Here is a 21,289-nt window from a genome sequence, read left to right on the forward strand (position 1 = left end):
ATGATTGAGAGGAAGAACTTTTCAACTTTATCCCCACAGGTGACCAAACCATTGCACTGCCTTAACTAAGCCACTTGTACATAATGGGGTTGATTTACTAAATGAGTACAACCAGTTCACTAAACTTATTGAATACCATAAAGTTGTGCTAAAAGCAATCATCCAATCATGTGTAAGCAAATATCTATTTTTTATTAATTTACCTTGCACATTATTGGGTGGTTGAAGTAAACACAACTTCACTTTAAAAATTTGGAATAGTAGTGGATTTTTACACGGATTTTATGTGCGGGATGCACAGCAGTGCATTTTATATTTTATAATTGTCACTGATCATTGAGTGAAGCACTTCAATTATTATTTGATACAACTTCACTTTATCCACTAAGCTAAATAACATTCACTTTGCAAGTGATTATTGGCTTTGCCCAGTGTAAAACCTCCACTTATTTGGTAAATCAACCTCCAATAAAAAACAAAAAAATCATATATTATTTGTACATTTAAACACATTATTCATTGCTTATTTCAACAGGAAGATGTTCATGTGCAACTGACTATTAGTTTTCTGCTAAACAGCCTGAATATGTTTTGCAATAGTCTTTTGAAAATAGCAGGCACTTAGCCTGCAGTAGCACAGGTAACATTGAATTTTGACTATCGTACAAAGTAAAAGAGGGGTGACATTCAGAAACAGTAATTTGCAATTCCCCTTTCATGTACTACTGATTGTTAGTTTTCTATTATACAGCTCTGCATATGTTTTGCAATAGGGTAAAATAGGCAGGCACTTAGATCAAGGTGTCTCATTTTAAGAATAAGCCTGCAATAGCACGGGTAGCATTTAATTTTGACCACAGTATAAAGTAAAGACGGGGTGACATTCTGAAACAAGCATTTTTACAATTCCCCTTTAAACATGTCACAGCCTCTACCCACTCAGATAAGGTGAAATGTTAATGTTATTTGTTTCAAATTCTGAACAGCCATTGCCAATTCAAAACAACCACTTTGGCATCCTTACCCTAAACCCTCATGGTTTAATGGTGGCAGTTATTAGATATTTTTATCTTAGTATCCAGTATAAAATATTAACCTTGATTAAAATCCCTTTACTCAAGTGTTTTAAAATATATTTACGCCAATGGAAGGATTTTTATAGTAGACCAGCTAAACTGTATTGCACTGCTAATGTGAAAATGTTTAAATTGCTGCAAACGTTCTTCGGTATGAAAGTGATAGATTTGTGCATGTAGTACTGACACATTCAGCTAATGCTACACTGAAAGACCAGACAAGCAAGTATAAGAGGCTTTAACTCTGGATTCCAAATATCATTTTATCCAAGACATGTTTTACTTTATAATTCTCGCTATGAACTTAACAGCTCTTTGTGCTTCTTATTGATATATGCAATCCAGACACAGGATGGACAAAGTAATATAGGCTTTAGGGACCAGTCAGGTCAATCTAAGAGTCAATAAATACTTTTACAGAGCCAGAAAGCCTATTGACAATAATAGAAAAAGTAGGCCCTAGATAGAATCCTGGGATTTGTTCAGTCCTTTTCCAGTGACTGTATATAAACCTGATAACCATACATGCTATATATACAAGAACAGTTTTGTTTGCTTCTAATGCACATATGCACAACTATATCTGGTGAAACTTTGCAAGTTCTTTACTTAGAACCCTAAATCAGCCTTCCAGGGTTTTCCACATATACAGCACTAAAATGACATAACGGCATTGCAAAATAAAATGCAAACTGTACAAATAAACAAAAAAAAAAAAAAAAAATATATATATATATATATATAATATATATATATATTTATTAATTTATTTATATAATGCATTTAGGGTTATTATTTGTTTTTGCAGCATTACAGCATATATATATATATATATATATATATATATATATATATATATATATATATATATATATATATATATATATATGAATATATCTGAATTTTATATATATATATATATATATATATATATATATATATATATATAATTCAGATATATTCATATTCACATACACAGCTGCGTGAGTTTACATGACCTCTAAGTAGAACCATGTAATCAATAGTAGTGCAGTTAAACCGTAATGAGTAATAACAGTTGTTAAGCATCTTTTTTGGATTGGATTGTATGCATGCAGCATATACTGACATTCTTAAATACGCACCTTGCAACTCTCGCAGGTCAGCAGTCCATAATGATATCCAGATACTTTGTCCCCGCAGACTGGACACATCTCCTCTAGGTCCTCATCATAGGAGTAACCCATCATTTTAAACTGTGACACTGAGTAAAAATGAGAACAAAGCTTAAAAATAAAATTATTGTTTCTGTAGGTAGCAAATAACACACTCAATAACACCATTATGTTTTATAATAGCAGACAAATATAGAACGTAATGATGATTTTAAAATGAAGTACTTTTTAAACTAGACATAAGAAATGCTGCAAAAGCGAACGTTTTAGGTGAGCTTACATTGAGACTAAAATTGTACAGCTGGTTTGCAAAAGTTAAAGATTATAGACAGATGTTCCACTATGACTTCATTTTTTCCAATATGATGCTTAAAGTGAACCTGTCACAAAAAGTAAATAGCTGTGTTGTAGAGCAGGATGAAATGATACAGAAATCACGATTGCATTTTTTAAGTCCATGCTGATGTTGTGGGGTACTCCCCAATAACACCAGAGACACCTTTTATTTAAATCTCCAACATATATCCACAAATATATATATCCACAAAGCAGCCTATCAGCTGAAGGAAGATGTACAGAACCGGATCTCTCGACACTGCTCTATCTCTGGATATAGTTCACAGTTATCTCATGTGTCAGCACCACAGTGAATGCATGATTACATTGTAACATTAATCTGGATAAAAATGGCCTTGGAGAAAAATGTTAGTTTGTCCAATTATTGAATTGCTGCATGTCTCTGCATTCTTTCGAAGTGACAGATTTGCTTGAAATACCATCCATATACCCTTCAATACATTAGACAGCATAATGTTGTGTATGCGCTAGTGTTCATTAAAAGGCAGCTCAAAAATCTTCCAAAAAAATTAAAAAAACATTTAGTTTGGGTCTAACACAGATCATTACTTCTTATCTCAGGGAAGCTATTCATTAATCAGCATGTTGTGGAACTATAGGTCCCAGCCTATCCTGTTGACTTCTGTTTTGTGTCAGGACTTGCTCAGGACAGCACCATACCCTATGGAGGGATAGGTTGCCTATAACTGATTTGGGGACTTACATACTTGTGAAAGCTGTGGTTCATAAATTAGAAATGATACTACTAGCTGCAACTCAGTCTAGCTTTTAACTGTAATTTAAAAACAGGCTGCAGCTAGGCCTCTAAATTATCCTTATCCTCTAATAAAATCTGCAGTCATGTTATTGATCATTCCATAGCCGACTCTTGGGAAAAAAGTAACACCCCTCTTAAACTGCAAACATGCATCCCACAGTTATATACTGCAGATTTTGAATATTATATATATATATATATATATATATATATATATATATATATATATATATATATATATATATATATATATATATATATATATATATATATATATATAGTTACATACTCCATATACTATATATATAGTTATTGTGTCCATAACTATATTTAAATAGGCTTTATAAATATTGAAATGTCTTTCTATAAGGAGACAGAATCATAAACAATTGTATTAATTGTAATGCAAAAAAAAAACCTTAATCAGATGACTCTAAAACAGACAGTTATATAACACAAACAATTCAGGTGAAATTACTGGATTTAAGTCTATGTGAAAAGTTTTCAAGTTAGTATATCAGTAAGTTCATAATTAATTAATATATATATATAGATATATATCTATATATATATATATAGATATATATAGATATATATCTATATATATATATAGATATATCTATATATATAGATATATATATAGATATATCTATATATATAGATATATCTATATATATATATATTTCTTTGCATTCAGTGTCATTTAGAACATCACATATTTATATGTGTTTCTCCAACACATAGGCTTTCTTATTAAATATCTCTTCTCATACTGTACATTAATAATATTTTACTAGCAATTGATCTGAATTAGGAAAATTATCCAAAAGCCTTTGGTGCTAATACACTTAAAAAATGCTGATCTATATAAAAGCTCTTTAAATACCCAGTCAGGTTTAGAATTAAAAAAATGTAATTTCCTCTAAACCTAACTGGGTAGTTAAGGTGAACCCAGCTGAGGGTGCAGATTATGTATTGTTAAATCAACTGTCTCTCCTCTGTTAAAACACATGATCAAATTGTGTTAATAAATAATACACCCTAAATACCACCTTTTACCATTGCAAAATTTTAGAACAGGATTAGAAAGAAGAAGAATTTGCAGTGCCTATAAGAAATTCTCAAAATATTACTGTGAGCTGCATTTTCAGAAGAATATTTGAAAAATGGCATCAATAAATTCATACAGACAGTCCATATTGCATGAACCCATTGCACAACAAATGCCACCTATTCAGAGCCACCGACTAGATTGTAAGCTCCTGGTGCCTACAAATTACTTTAAAAAGAGATAAAACCTTATTTGGCTCTTTAGCTGCAGATAAGAATTAAGAAACATTGTATGAATGTACACACTAGTATATTACAGCATTGTTTACTATCCATACATTATAAACCCATTGTGTTTCTGTGTATACATGTGAAAGGTGCAATTATAAGTACACCAACAGTAAAGCTAGAACACTGGTTGCTAGTTTATCAGTTAAAAAAAACAATCTATTTTGTTTTTACTTGACTTTATGGCAAAAGTCTGCATGTACATAACTTCAAAATAGGGATAAATAAACTTATTTTCATATGAATACTAAAAATAACAAAATAAACACTCTACAATAAACAAGTCATTTACCAAACAGGACCAAAAATGGTCAAGCTTAGCAAAATGGAAATAAAAACTAGCAGCTCTGTCATAAAATAGTTTTGGAGTTGTACAACCTGCATCCACTATATTGCCTACATTGTATCAGTTTAACGAGTCAGCTTGAATTAGGCAGAAATGTGAGCTCCAATTAGTTTAATACAGAAACTTTACTATTCTACTGTCTACACAGTCGCCTCCAGTTTCCTAAATTTCAGTGTTTCAGTGTTTTCAAATCAAACATTTCTAAGGAAAATGTGTCTACTATTCATGTGAATTTCTCAGTATATTTACATTTCTAAAAAATGATTTAAATGTTAGCTGCTTATTCTATTAAATAAAACTTGAAAGAAATAAGAATTCAAATAAATAAAATAAATATTAATATAACAGAAAGAAAACCTGGGATTTTCAAATTCTCTGTGTGTCAAATAATCTTTACTAAATTATAATATAACAATCTGTACTAAGTAAGAATGTAATAGTTTCTACGAAGCAAGAATATAATAATTTCTACTAAGTAACAATATAATAAACTTGAAAATAATTTATTTAATGCACTTACAATTTATTTTCACTTACATGAAAATAAATTGCAAGTACATTAAGAAAATTATATTCTTACTTGGTAGAGATGATTATATTTTTACTTTTATTATATTTTTACTATATATATACAGATATATATATAGATAGATATCTATCTATCTATATATATATAGATAGATAGATAGATAGATCTATCTATATATATATATATCTGTATATATATATATAGATATATATAAATAGATATATAGATATATGTGGATATATATCTATATATAAATACTGAATATAAACCTGTATATGTGCAAGCTTAAAGCTTCGGTTTGAACTAAAGTTAAGAACTGGGCTTTGAATTTGATATAAAAACTAGAGCTAAGCAAACGGATATACTTTAACTGGACATATTTAATAGCGTCAGTATCAAAATAAATCATATTAATGCTCCCTGCAATAAACTGCATTGAAAAAAATGTGAATATTAGAGGAATTTCTGAGAACACAACCACCTATACACAAGGTCTCTGTTTCCTGTACAATACAAGTGCCTATTGGATCGTCTGTATGTATATCTATTCTCTCATTATGCTCATTATCACCAACACTAATGAGTCCAATAAAGTGCTGTGTAACTGTCAATATCTGTACCATGTATACAGTGTATCCTAGAACTGCATGACACAGGATGACCTCTGTGTGATCATCTTCCCTAATTCCCTGTCACAGTCCTATACTTGGATATCCTGTATTCTCATTGTCACATACTTCTATATAGGAAGTGGGGAAGGGGAAATTGACACAATATTATTTTATATAGAGTATTACATGTGCAACTTGTCATCCACTGATCTATCTGAGCTTGGGCACATTTATGTCACATAGCTACACACACACCATCTGTCCATCTGTGTGTGTGTGTATGGGCACGTTATATATAATATAATAATATAATATATATATATATATATATATATATATATATACCTACTGTACCCCACATCGTAACTAACATGGGAGCCGAGGCAGCAGAATATGGATCCTGTCCTGTCTCTGTGACAGCCACCTATATAGGTAGAAAGATATGTGTATATATATATATATATATATATATATATATATATATATATATATATATATATATACAGATCTATAGGCATACAACTTTTGGCATCCCCTCCTTTAGAATCACCTCCTTAACCAGACAATATGTTATTTTTATGGTCCTAGCCTGGCTTAGAATACTGTGATAATGTGTGGAAAATAAAGCTGGTTTACCAAAGGAGTTGAGATTCTTCACTAAAAAAAAAAAAAAATGTGTAAATGTTCACTTTATTTATATGTCAGTACCTGATCACTTTGAATACCCAATAATGATGCTTTTTTCACATACATGGATAATGGAAAGGAATATTCACACCATTTTTATTTTAGTGAAGATTCACAACCGCTTTAGCAAATTAGCTTCAATGTGTAAATAAGCTGATATGAGATGATCATAACTACTGATGATGGGAGGCAGAGTGGCCAAGAACTGTACTTGGAAAAGCCGCCCCTATGCCTCTGCAGCCTATAGGCACAGACCTACTATATACCATACAATATTTGATTATATATAAATATATATAAATATATATTATATAAATATATACTGGAAAAACTATATATTATATAGATAGATAGATTGACAGACAGATAGCTAGTTAGATAGATAGATAGACAGACAGATCGATAGTTAGATGATAGATAGATAGATAGATAGATAGATAGATAGATAGATAGATAGATAGATAGATGCAGTTCGAAAGATATAGATATAATTTTTCTCCCCATAGAAGGAATGTCTATCCCATTACAAAGCCTCAATCACAGAAGAACATTTTACCAGTTTGTGGCTCGTGATGGGATGTGTGTCCCTTCCCCTCTGTGATAAGTTCGGGCCCCTGTATAGAGATCGGAGGGCCACTTACCTTGCATGTTGTCCGGCATGTGTCCGTGCTCCCCGTGTGACCGGGACAATCCTAAAGCTTCGGACTCCACCTTGGGCAGCATGCCGGGACAGGAGACACCCGCCGCACACAGGGAGCCGGCAGTGCGCTGTGATGTCAGCAGAGGTAAGTGACTAAGTGCCGCCTGCCGGGAATGACATGTGCCGCCTGCCGGACTAGTGTCTGTGGACGGGCGGCATTGGCTCCTGTGGTGGTGAGGGGGGAGGAGGTAGGTAGGTGGGGGGCAGGAGGTGGACTTGTCATATACACAAGCACTCAGTAGTAGTATATAGGTGTGTGTGGCTCAGGTGCGCTGACAAGTGTGTAGAAGGAAAGGAATGGACAGCCCGTACCTCCTGGCTCCCCTCCCAAGCTCTGTGTGATCCAGCCGGCCAGGCTGAGCTATGTCTCTTCTCATCCCTGTCACTCTGTCAAGCGCTGGGGGCTGGATTGCCTCTGCCGCGTCTCCTCCAATCAGGGCCACCTCCTGTAGCCACGCCTCCCTCGCAATGTTGTGTCTCCGTAAGTTGTGAAGTTGGTGCTTCTCTCCGTCTATCCAGATAGGAGATCGCCAGCATGGAACACGGAGAGCCTGGGGGAGGAGCCTGGGAGGAGTCTGGGAGGAGCCTGGGGCTCACTGCTCTTCATTTCATATCATCCAGTCTCATGTATGTGGAGGTGTCCTGATGGAGGATCAGGACTTATGTTGCTGCTTTCACTTTACACAATGCAGATGGTAGACACAAGCAGGAATCACCAATCATATCATTCACCTTCCTCTTCTCTGACCCTGCAAAGTGCCATCTCTGCCCTCACCCTCAAACCCTGCCATGTAACATCTCTGCCCTCATCCTCTGACCCTGCCATGTGCCATCTCTGCCCTCACCCTCAAACCCTGCCATGTGCCATCTCTGCCCTCATCCTCTGACCCTGCCATGTGCCATCTCTGCCCTCACCCTCAAACCCTGCCATGTGCCATCTCTGTCCTCACCCTCAAACCCTGCCATGTGCCATCTCTGCCCTCATCCTCTGACCCTGCCATGTGCCATCTCTGCCCTCATCCTCTCATCCTCTGACCCTGCCATCTGCCATCTCTGCCCTCATCCTCTGATCCTGCCCTGTGCCATCTCTGCCCTCATCCTCAGACCCTGCCATATGCCATCTCTGCCCTCATCCTCTGACCCTGCCATGTGCCATCTCTGCCCTCATCCTCTGACCCTGCCATGTGCTATCTCTGCCTTCACCCTCAGACCCTGCAAAGTGCCATCTCTGCCCTCATCCTCAGACCCTGCCATGTGCCATTACTGCCCTCACCCTCAGACCCTGTCATGTGCCATCTCTTACCTCACCCTCAGACCCTGTCATGTGCCATCTCTTACCTCACCCTCAGACCCTGCCATGTGCCATCTCTGCCCTCATCCTCTGACCCTGCCATGTGCCATCTCTGCCCTCATCCTCTCATCCTCTGACCCTGCCATGTGCCATCTCTGCCCTCATCCTCTGACCCTGCCATGTGCCATCTCTGCCCTCATCCTCTGACCCTGCCCTGTGCCATCTCTGCCCTCATCCTCAGACCCTGCCATATGCCATCTCTGCCCTCATCCTCTGACCCTGCCATGTGCCATCTCTGCCCTCATCCTCTGACCCTGCCATGTGCTATCTCTGTCTTCACCCTCAGACCCTGCAAAGTGCCATCTCTGCCCTCATCCTCAGACCCTGCCATGTGCCATTACTGCCCTCACCCTCAGACCCTGTCATGTGCCATCTCTTACCTCACCCTCAGACCCTGCTATATGCCATCTCTGCCCTCATCCTCTGACTCTGCCATGTGCCATCTCTGCCCTCATCCTCTGACCCTGCCATGTGCCATCACTGCCCTCACCCTCAGACCCTGCCATGTGCCATCTCTGCCCTCATCCTCTGACCCTGCCATGTGCCATCTCTGCCCTCATCCTCTGACCCTGCCATGTGCCATCTCTGCCCTCACCCTCAGACCCTGCAAAGTGCCATCTCTGCCTTCACCCTCAGACCCTGCAAAGTGCCATCTCTGCCCTCACTCTCAGACCCTGCCATGTGCCATCTCTGCCCTCATCCTCAAACCCTGCCATGTGCCATCTCTGCCCTCACCCTCAGACCCTGCCATGTGCCATCTCTGCCCTCACCCTCAGACCCTGCTATGTGCCATGTCTGCCCTCAACCTCTGACCCTGCCATGTGCCATCTCTGCCCTCATCCTCAGACCCTGCCATGTGCCATCACTGCCCTCATCCTCTGACCCTGCCCTGTGCCATCTCTGCCCTCATCCCCAGACCCAGCCATGTGCCATCTTTACCCTCATCCTCTGACCCTGCCATGTGCCATCACTGCCCTCATCCTCTGACCCTGCCCTGTGCCATCACTGCCCTCATCCTCTGACCCTGCCCTGTGCCATCTCTGCCCTCATTCTCAGACCCTGCCATGTGCCATCACTGCCCTCATCCTCAGACCCTGCTATGTGCCATCTCTGCCCTCATCCTCTGACCCTGCCATGTGCCATCTCTGCCCTCATCCTCTGACCCTGCCATGTGCCATCTCTGCCCTCATCCTCAGACCCTGCCATGTGCCATCACTGCCCTCATCCTCTGACCCTGCCATGTGCCATCTCTGCCCTCATCCTCAGACCCTGCCATGTGCCATCTCTACCCTCATCCTCTGACCCTGCCATGTGCCATCACTGCCCTCATCCTCAGACCCTGCCATGTGCCATCTCTGCCCTCATCCTCTGACCCTGCCATGTGCCATCTCTGCCCTCACCATCAGACCCTGCCATGTGCCATCTCTGCCCTCATCCGCTGACCCTGCCATGTGTCATCTCTGCCCTCATCCTCTGACCCTGCCATGTGCTATCTCTGCCTTCACCCTCAGACCCTGCAAAGTGCCATCTCTGCCCTCATCCTCAGACCCTGCCATGTGCCATTACTGCCCTCACCCTCAGACCCTGCCCTGTGCCATCTCTGCCCTCATCCTCAGACCCTGCCATGTGCCATCTCTGCCCTCACCCTCAGACCCTGCCATGTGCCATCTCTGCCCTCATCCTCTGACCCTGCCGTGTGCCATCTCTGCCCTCATCCTCAGACCCTGCAAAGTGCCATCTCTGCCCTCATCCTCTGACCCTGCCATGTGCCATCTCTGCGCTCACCCTCAGACCCTGCAAAGTGCCATCACTGCCCTCATCCTCTGACCCTGCCCTGTGCCATCTCTGCCCTCATTCTCAGACCCTGCCATGTGCCATCACTGCCCTCACCCTCAGACCCTGCCATGTGCCATCTCTGCCCTCACCCTCAGACCTTGCCATGTGCCATCTCTATCCTCATCCTCTGACCCTGCCATGTGCCATCTCTGCCCTCATCCTCAGACCCTGCAAAGTGCCATCTCTGCCCTCATCCTCTGACCCTGCCATGTGCCATCTCTGCGCTCACCCTCAGACCCTGCAAAGTGCCATCACTGCCCTCATCCTCTGACCCTGCCCTGTGCCATCTCTGCCCTCATTCTCAGACCCTGCCATGTGCCATCACTGCCCTCACCCTCAGACCCTGCCATGTGCCATCCCTGCCCTCACCCTCAGACCCTGCTATGTGCCATCTCTGCCCTCATCCTCAGACCCTGCCTTGTGCCATCACTGCCCTCATCCTCAGACCCTGCTATGTGCCATCTCTGCCCTCATCCTCTGACCCTGCCATGTGCCATCTCTGCCCTCATCCTCATACCCTGCCATGTGCCATCACTGCCCTCATCCTCTGACCCTGCCCTGTGCCATCTCTGCCCTCGTCCTCAGACCCTGCCATGTGCCATCTCTGCCCTCATCCTCTGACCCTGCCATGTGCCATCTCTGCCCTCATCCTCTGACCCTCCCATGTGCTATCTCTGCCTTCACCCTCAGACCCTGCAAAGTACCATCTCTGCCCTCATCCTCAGACCCTGCCATGTGCCATTACTGCCCTCACCCTCAGACCCTGCCATGTGCCATCTCTTACCTCACCCTCAGACCCTGCTATATGCCATCTCTGCCCTCATCCTCTGACCCTGCCATGTGCCATCTCTTCCCTCATCCTCAGACCCTGCCATATGCCATCACTGCCCTCATCCTCTGACCCTGCCCTGTGCCATCTCTGCCCTCATGCTCAGACCCTGCCATGTGCCATCTCTGCCCTCATCCTCTGACCCTGCCATGTGCCATCACTGCCCTCATCCTCAGACCCTGCCATGTGCCATCTCTGCCCTCATCTTCTGACCCTGACATGTGCCATCTCTGCCCTCATCCTCTGACCCTGCCATGTGCCATCTCTGCCCTCAACCTCAGACCCTGCAAAGTGCCATCTCTGCCCTCACCCTCAGACCCTGCTATGTGCCATCTCTGCCCTCATCCTCAGACCTTGCCATGTGCCATCTCTGCCCTCACCCTCAGACCCTGCCATGTGCCATCTCTGCCCTCACCCTCAGACCCTGCTATGTGCCATCTCTGCCCTCATCCTCAGACCCTGCCATGTGCCATCACTGCCCTCATCCTCTGACCCTGCCCTGTGCCATCTCTGCCCTCATGCTCAGACCCAGCCATGTGCCATCTTTACCCTCATCCTCTGACCCTGCCATGTGCCATCACTGGCCTCATCCTCTGACCCTGCCCTGTGCCATCACTGCCCTCATCCTCCATCCCTGCCATGTGCCATCGCTGCCCTCATCCTCAGACCCTGCTATGTGCCATCTCTGCCCTCATCCTCAGACCCTGCTATGTGCCATCTCTGCCCTCATCCTCTGACCCTGCCATGTGCCATCTCTGCCTTCATCCTCTGACCCTGCCATGTGCCATCTCTGCCCTCATCCTCAGACCCTGCCATGTGCCATCACTGCCCTCATCCTCTGACCCTGCCATGTGCCATCTCTGCCCTCATCCTCAGACCCTGCCATGTGCCATCACTGCCCTCATCCTCTGACCCTGCCCTGTGCCATCTCTGCCCTCATCCTCAGACCCTGCCATGTGCCATCTCTACCCTCATCCTCTGACCCTGCCATGTGCCATCACTGCCCTCATCCTCAGACCCTGCCATGTGCCATCTCTGCCCTCATCCTCTGACCCTGCCATGTGCCATCTCTGCCCTCATCCTCTGACCCTGCCATGTGCCATCTCTGCCCTCACCATCAGACCCTGCCATGTGCCATCTCTGCCCTCATCCTCTGACCCTGCCATGTGCCATCTCTGCCCTCATCCTCTGACCCTGCCATGTGCCATCTCTGCCCTCACCATCAGACCCTGCCATGTGCCATATCTGCCCTCATCCTCTGACCCTGCCATGTGCCATCTCTGCCCTCATCCTCAGACCCTGCCATGTGCCATCACTGCCCTCAGCCTTAGACCCTGCCATGTGCCATCTCTGCCCTCATCCTCTGACCCTGCAAAGTGCCATCTCTACCCCCATCCTCAGACCCTGCCATGTGCCATCTCTGCCCTCATCCTCAGACCCTGCCATGTGTCATCACTGCCCTCATCCTCAGACCCTGCCATGTGCCATCACTGCCCTCATCCTCTGACCCTGCCATGTGCCATCTCTGCCCCCATCCTCAGACCCTGCCATGTGCCATCTCTGCCCTCATCCTCAGACCCTGCCATGTGCCATCACTGCCCTCATCCTCAGACCCAGCCATGTGCCATCTCTGCCCTCATCCTCTGACCCTGCCATGTGCCATCTCTGCCCTCATCCTCAGACCCTGCCATGTGCCATCACTGCCCTCATCCTCAGACCCTGCCATGTGCCATCTCTGCCCTCTTCCTCTGACCCTGCCATGTGCCATCTCTGCCCTCACCCTCAGAACCTGCCATGTGCCATCTCTGCACTCATCCTCAGACCCTGCCATGTGCCATCTCTGCCCTCATCCTCTGACCCTGCCATGTGCCATCTCTGCCCTTATCCTCTGACCCTGCCCTGTGCCATCTCTGCCCTCATCCTCAGACCCTACTATGTGCCATCTCTGCCCTCATCCTCTGACCCTGCCATGTGCCATCTCTGCCCTCATCCTCTGACCCTGCCATATGCCATCTCTGCCCTCATCCTCTGACCCTGCCCTATGCCATCTCTGCCCTCATCCTCAGACCCTGCCCTGTGCCATCTCTGCCCTCATCCTCTGTCCCTGCCATGTGCCATCTCTGCCCTCATCCTCTGTCCCTGCCATGTGCCATCGCTGCCCTCATCCTCGGACCCTGCTATGTGCCATCTCTGCCCTCATCCTCAGACCCTGCTATGTGCCATCTCTGCCCTCATCCTCGGACCCTGCAATGTGCCATCTCTGCCCTCATCCTCAGACCCTGCCATGTGCCATCTCTGCCCTCATCCTCTGACCCTGCCATGTGCCATCTCTGCCCTCATCCTCTGACCCTGCCATATGCCATCTCTGCCCTCATCCTCTGACCCTGCCCTGTGCCATCTCTGCCCTCATCCTCAGACCTTGCCATGTGCCATCTCTGCCCTCATCCTCTGACCCTGCCCTGTGCCATCTCTGCCCTCATCCTCTGACCCTGCCATGTGCCAGCTCTGCCCTTATCCTCTGACCCTGCCCTGTGCCATCTCTGCCCTCATCCTCTGTCCCTGCCATGTGCCATCGCTGCCCTCATCCTCTGACCCTGCCATATGCCATCTCTGCCCTCTTCCTCTGACCCTGCCATATGCCATCTCTGCCCTCATCCTCTGACCCTGCCATGTGCCATCTCTGCCCTCATTCTCAGACCCTGCCATATGCCATCTCTGCCCTCATCCTCTGACCTTGCCATGCTCCATCTCTACCTTCACCCTCTGACCCTGCCATGTGCCATCTCTGCCCTCATCCTCAGACCTTGCCATGTGCCATCTCTGCCCTCATCCTCTGACCCTGCCATGTGCCATCACTGCCCTCATCCTCTGACCCTGTCCTGTGCCATCTCTGCCCTCATCCTCTGACCCTGCTATGTGCCATCGCTGCCCCCATCCTCAGACCCTGCCATGTGCCATCGCTCCACTCATCCTCAGACCCTGCCCTGTGCCATCGCTGCCCTCATCTTTTGACCCTGCCCTGTGCCATCTCTGCCCTCATCCTCAGACCCTGCCCTGTGCCATCGCTTCCCTCATCCTCTGACCCTGCCATGTGCCATCTCTGCCCTCATCCTCTGACCCTGCCATGTGCCATCTCTGCCCTCATCCTCAGACCCTGCCATGTGCCATCTCTGCCCTTATCCTCAGACCCTGCCATATGTCATCTCTGCCCTCATCCTCTGACCCTGCCATGCGCCCTCTCTGCCTTCACCCTCTGACCCTGCCATGTGCCATCTCTGCCCTCATCCTCGGACCCTGCCAAGTGCCATCTCTGCCTTCATCTTCTGACCCTGCCATGTGCCATCGCTGCCTTCATCCTTTTTTTTATTTAAACTTTATTTGAATTTTATATATTACATACCCACATATAAAATATTTAAAAGAGAAACAGTGTTCATCAAAACATCTATATATGTATAGATGCCATGTGCCATCTCTGCCTTCATCCTCTGACCCTGCCATGTGCCATCTCTGCTCTCATCCTCGGACCCTGCCTTGTACCATCACTGCCCTCATCCTCAGAATCTGCCATGTGCCATCTCTGCCCTCATCCTCTGACCCTGCCATGTGCCATCTCTGCCCTCATCCTTGGTCCCTGCCATGTAGCATCACTGCCTTCATCCTCTGACCCTGCCATGTGCCATCTCTACCCTCATCCTCTGACTCTACCATGTGCCACCTCTACCCTCATCCTCTGACCCTGCAATGTGCCATCTCTGCTCTCATCCTCGGACCCTGCCATGTACCATCACTGCCCTCATCCTCTGACCCTACCATGTGCCATCTCTGCCCTCATGCTCTGACCCTGCCATGTGCCATCTGTGCCCTCATCCTCTGACCCTGCCATGTGCCATCTCTGCCCTCATCCTCGGTCCCTGCCATGTACCATCACTGCCTTCATCCTCTGACCCTGCCATGGGCCATCTCTACCCTCATCCTCTGACCCTGCATATGCCATCTGTGCGCTCATCCTCTGACCCTGCCATGTGCCATCTCTGCCCTCATCCTCAGAGTCCTGCCATGTGCCATCTCTGCCTTCATCCTCTGACCCTGCCATGTTCCATCGCTGCCCTCCTCCTCTGACCCTGCCATGTGCCATCTCTGCCCTCATCCTCAGACCCTGCCAAGTGCCCTCATCCTCAGACCCTGCCATGTGCCATCTCTGTCCTCATCCTTGGACACTGCCATGTGCCATCTCTGCCTCCATCCTCTGACCCTGCCATGTGCCATCGCTGCCCTCATCCTCGGACCCTGCCATGTATTATCTCTGCCCTCATCCTCTGACCCTGCCATGTGCCATCTCTGCCCTCATTCTCTGACCCTGCCAAGTGCCATATCTGCCCTCATCCTCAGACCCTGCCATGTGCCATCTCTGTCCTCATCCTTGGACACTGCCATGTGCCATCTCTGCCTCCATCCTCTGACCTTGCCATGTGCCATCTCTGCCCTCATCATCGGTCCCTGCCATTTGCCATCTCTGCCTTCATCCTTTGACCCTGTCATGTGCCATTGCTGCCTTCATCCTTTGACCATGCCATGTGCCATCTCTTCCCTCATCCTCGGTCCCTGCTATTTGCCATCTCTGCCTTCATCCTTTCACCCTGCCATGTGACCTTCTATGAGGAGGTGAGTTGCCATCTAGATAAAGGAAGGCCCGTAGACGTGGTGTATCTGGATTTTGCAAAAGCATTTGACACAGTTCCCCATAAACGTTTACTGTACAAAATAGGGTCCCTTGGCATGGACCATAGGGTGAGTACCTGGATTGAAAACTGGCTACAAGGGCGTGTTCAGAGGGTGGTGATAAATGGGGAGTACTCAGAATGGTCAGGGGTGGGTAGTGGGGTTCCCCAGGGTTCTGTGCTGGGACCAATCCTATTTAATTTGTTTATAAACGATCTGGAGGATGGGATAAACAGTTCAATCTCTGTATTTGCAGACGATACTAAGCTAAGTAGGGCAATAACTTCTCCGCAGGATGTGGAAACCTTGCAAAAAGACCTGAACAAATTAATGGGGTGGGCGACTACATGGCAAATGAGGTTCAATGTAGAAAAATGTAAAATAATGCATTTGGGTGGCAAAAATATGAATGCAATCTATACACTGGGGGGAGAACCTCTGGGGGGATCTAGGATGGAAAAGGACCTGGGGGTCCTAGTAGATGATAGGCTCAGCAATGGCATGCAATGCCAAGCTGCTGCTAACAAGGCAAACAGAATATTGGCATGTATTAAAAGGGGGATCAACTCCAGAGATAAAATGATAATTCTCCCGCTCTACAAGACTCTGGTCCGGCCGCACCTGGAGAATGCTGTCCAGTTCTGGGCACCAGTCCTCAGGAAGGATGTACTGGAAATGGAGCGAGTACAAAGAAGGGCAACAAAGCTAATAAAGGGTCTGGAGGATCTTAGTTATGAGGAAAGGTTGCGAGCATTGAACTTATTCTCTCTGGAGAAGAGACGCTTGAGAGGGGATATGATTTCAACTTACAAATACTGTACTGGTGACCCCACAATAGGGATAAAACTTTTTCGCAGAAGAGAGTTTAATAAGACTCGTGGCCACTCATTACAATTAGAAGAAAAGAGGTTTAACCTTAAACTACGTAGAGGGTTCTTTACTGTAAGAGCGGTAAGGATGTGGAATTCCCTTCCACAGGCGGTGGTCTCAGCGAGGAGCATTGATAGCTTCAAGAAACTATTAGATAATCACCTGAATGACCGCAATATACAGGGATATGTAAGGTAATACTGACACATAATCACACACATAGGTTGGACTTGATGGACGTGTGTCTTTTTTCAACCTCACCTACTATGTAACTATGTAACTATGTGCCATCGCTGCCTTCATCCAAGTTACAGAGCCCAGGCTGATCAGATGTGTGCAGACATAGCCAGCAACATCCTTCCTATTGATGTATGACGTCACCCAATCAATGACAGCCCACCCCCATGTCAATACTGCTCATGGCACACTGCTGTCTTCACATTGCTTGATTAAGTCAGCTACCAATGATAGTTCATTTTTCTTGTACAATTTTCCTTCAGGTTTACCAAAACCATATAATATGAGGTCAGACCTAAACACTTTCAATTTGTATGCAATTAGGCAGGCCCTTGCACTACACAACAAGAAACAATAAAATTGTATAATGTATAGTCAGCTAAAGCAGAGTTCCACCCAAATTGACAACTTTGTGTCTTCCTGTTCTTTATTGTAGTATAAATCTGCATTGGTCATTTTTTTTTTTAGTCTACTAACCTTCTTTCTGCAGGGTTGCTGCTCTTCTGGTGTATCTCGCCACGGCGAGGTACATCATTTCTGGCCATGCATTGGCACCTGGGAGATGAGTTTTGTCAATCCCAGGAATCAATGGGCATCCCCCGCTGGTAGCCACGCTGTGGTTTATGCGCATGCACAAGGTCAGGAGGTGCATGCTGGGTAGCCAGCAGTGCTGTATCCCGAAAGAAGATACTATTGGGCTTCACATGCCCACAATGAAGATGGGATCATGCTCAGAAAGGAGCAGCAAGGTTAGTTAAAAAAAAAAAAAATTTAGAAGACCCACGTTAAATAGTAATACAGTTTGTTAATAATTTAGGTACAAACATCCCAGGGGTGGTTTTTGTAAAAATAAAAAGCTGGAACTCCACTTTAAGTCACATAAACAGATCATGAGTCATTATGCAGGAAACAGAACTAACAACTAACTATGGGGTTGATTTACTAAAACTGGAGAATGCAAAATCTGTTGCAGCTATCAAAATACTATTGCTAGCAAACAATTGGGTATTTGCAATGAGCACAGTTCACTTTGGAGTAGATTTACTAAAACGGGTACACACAGAATCTGGTGCAGCTCTGCAGAGAAACCAATCAGCTTCTGGGTTTTATTGTTAAAGCTTAATTGAGCAAACTGAAGTTAGAAGCTGATTGGCTACCATGCACAGCTGCACCAGATTTTGCACTCTCCAGTTTTAGTAAATCACCCCCTATAGATGTAGACATTCTTCTAGAAGAATGATTCCCAACCTCAGTCCTCAGGTACCCCCAACAAGCCATGTTTCTTTAGATAAAATAGCTGTCAAAAATACCAAACTGCTGTCATTGATATAAAGCCTAGACAAGGTTTTATTCAAGTAAGCATTCTTAACACAGTACCTAATGTAAAATAATGCATTTGGGTGGCACAAATATGAATGCAATCTATACACTGGGGGGAGAACCTCTGGGGGAATCTAGGATGGAAAAGGACCTGGGGGTCCTAGTAGATGATAGGCTCAGCAATGGCAGGCAATGCCAAGCTGCTGCTAACAAAGCAAACAGAATATTGGCATGCATTAAAAAGGGGATCAACTCCAGAGATAAAATGATAATTCTCCCACTCTACAAGACTTTGGTCCGGCCGCACCTAGAGTATGCTGTCCAGTTCTGGGCACCAGTCCTCAAGAAGGATGTACTGGAAATGGAGCAAATACAAAGAAGGGCAACAAAGCTAATAAAGGGTCTGGAGGATCTTAGTTATGAGGAAAGGTTGCGAGCACTGAACTTATTCTGTCTGGGGAAGAGACGCTTGAGAGGGGATATGATTTCAATATACAAATACCATACTGGTGACCCCACAATAGGGATAAAACTTTTTCGCAGAAGAGAGTTTAACAAGACTCGTGGCCACTCATTAAAATTAGAAGAAAAATATTAGATAAGCACCTGAACGACCGCAACATACAGGGATATACAATGTAATACTGACATATAATCACACACATAGGTTGGACTTGATGGACTTGCGTCTTTTTTTGACCTCACCTACTATGTAACTATGTATTGCTCTCAGCCTCCTCCAAATCTCCGAATTCCTTTTTTTTTTTTTTTTTTTTTTGCTGCTGTGATCTGACTTCCTATTAGAGGGTGGTTACATTCTCCATGGTCCCCACATATGACGAAATGTAGCCACCCCTTCTTGTTCACTCCCAAGATGCACTAAGGTCTGAAGACTATGGGAAGTTCCCAGAGGACATTACAAGGAGGCAGAAAAACACAGTAAAAACTGTTTCATGAAAAATAGATTACAGGGACATTAGGTTTAATTTACGAAAGGCAAATAGACTGCAGTTGCACTCTGCAAGAGCAGTTGCTCCAGAGCTTAGTAAATTAGGTAGCTTCACTTTGCAAAGAATACCCAATCACATGCAAGAAAAAAATGCATTTTTTTTGTTTGTTTTTACCTTGCACGTGATTGGGTATTCTTTGCAAAGTGAAGCTTTACCTCATTTACTAAGCTCTGGAGCAACTGCACTTGCAGATTGCAAAGCCTATTTGCCTTTAGTAAATCGACCCCTAAATGTGTCAATTTTTTGGGGAAAATAAGGATATGGTTTAGTGTCTCCTTAAAAAATTCCTGAAAGCATGACTTGTTGGGGGTACTTGTGCACTGGGGATGGGAATCTACAACATCACACTCATTTCACCAAGGTCTACATCCTATTATTGCACTGAATTCCAATGATCTTCATATGTTATACACACCTAAACAGAGATCAGGTATAACACGTCCATTCACAGCTCCTCTCATACTTTATGTCCTGACTGACAGACGATCTAAAGGAGTAGTGCCTTTTTACTTAGCAAAGTGATTGTTTCCTGAGGGTGGTAAATAAAGTGACTTCAATTCACCAATCAGTTGCTATCAAAATACTATTGCTAACACATAATTGAGTATTTGAAATGAGCACAGTTCACTTTGGGGGGGGGGGGTTCATGGTGCACACAGAATCTGGTGCAGCTGTAAATAATAACCAATCAGCTTCCAGGTTTTATTGTCAAAGCTTAATTGACCAAGCTGAAGTTAGAAGTTGACTGGGTACTAACCACAGCTTCACCAGATTCTGTGTGCTCCTGTTTTAGTAAATATCACCCTTTGTTATTGCACTTTGCAAAGTTGGCATGTCCTTTTCTAGATGAAAAGTCTCCACTCCTTTAGAAAATCAGCCCCACAAGGTAAGCATCACAGGCAATCTCATACAAATGGCTAATTGATCTCTCCCAATAGGAATAATCCATCTATAGTGCACAACCCATTCAACTGATACCTCACACACACACAGGGAATTGGATTTTGATCGATAGCTGAAAGATAGAATTGCAAGTTATCGATCACACCTCTGTTTTCACAATGCAATCTCATAATCTGATTGGTGAAATACTAATACATTCATGTCCAAAGGAGCTGAGTGCTGCCAAACCATACAAAATGATCGATAATTTCCTGCCTTGACCAATCAACGTAGTTTGATTGAATCTGATCTAAGGCTGACCATACATTATACAAGTTATGTATACCTATTTAATTGTTTGTTGGTTAGATGGTTTTGATGTAATTGCACAGCGATCGACACATGCATGGCCACTATAAGACCCCTTTCACACTGAGGCAGTTTTCAGGCATTTTAGCGCTAGAAATACTAGAAATAGTACCTGTAACGTGCCTGAAAACTGCCTCCCATTCATTGCAATGGGTGCTTTCACACCCGGGCGGTGCGCTTGCGGGACGTTAGAAAATGTCCTGCAAGCAGCATCTTTGGGGCGGTTTGGGAGCGCTCCCAAAACGCCCCTGCCCATTGCAATGAATGGGCAGTGCTTCCAAAACGACTGAAAATCAATTTGAAAGTGA

At 44.7% G+C, this 21,289-nt stretch overlaps 1 protein-coding gene across 4 annotated transcripts in view; it reads right to left on the reverse strand.

Moving 5' to 3' along the window:
• NR5A2 (nuclear receptor subfamily 5 group A member 2) overlaps window positions 1–21,289 on the reverse strand; it is a 176,687-nt gene that overhangs the window by 124,260 nt on the left and 31,138 nt on the right. For 2 of the 4 annotated variants that reach the window (XM_073592949.1, XM_073592950.1), the window contains exon 2: window positions 2,201–2,319. In XM_073592949.1, coding sequence (XP_073449050.1) covers window positions 2,201–2,319 — 119 coding nt within the window. Of the gene's footprint in view, window positions 1–2,200; window positions 2,320–7,496; window positions 7,840–7,867; window positions 7,890–21,289 lie in introns of those variants that run through there. The other 2 variants (XM_073592952.1, XM_073592948.1) reach the window with 2 other exon arrangements.

Source organism: Aquarana catesbeiana, linkage group LG07, assembly GCF_042186555.1.
Source record: "Aquarana catesbeiana isolate 2022-GZ linkage group LG07, ASM4218655v1, whole genome shotgun sequence".
NCBI lineage: Eukaryota > Metazoa > Chordata > Amphibia > Anura > Ranidae > Aquarana > Aquarana catesbeiana.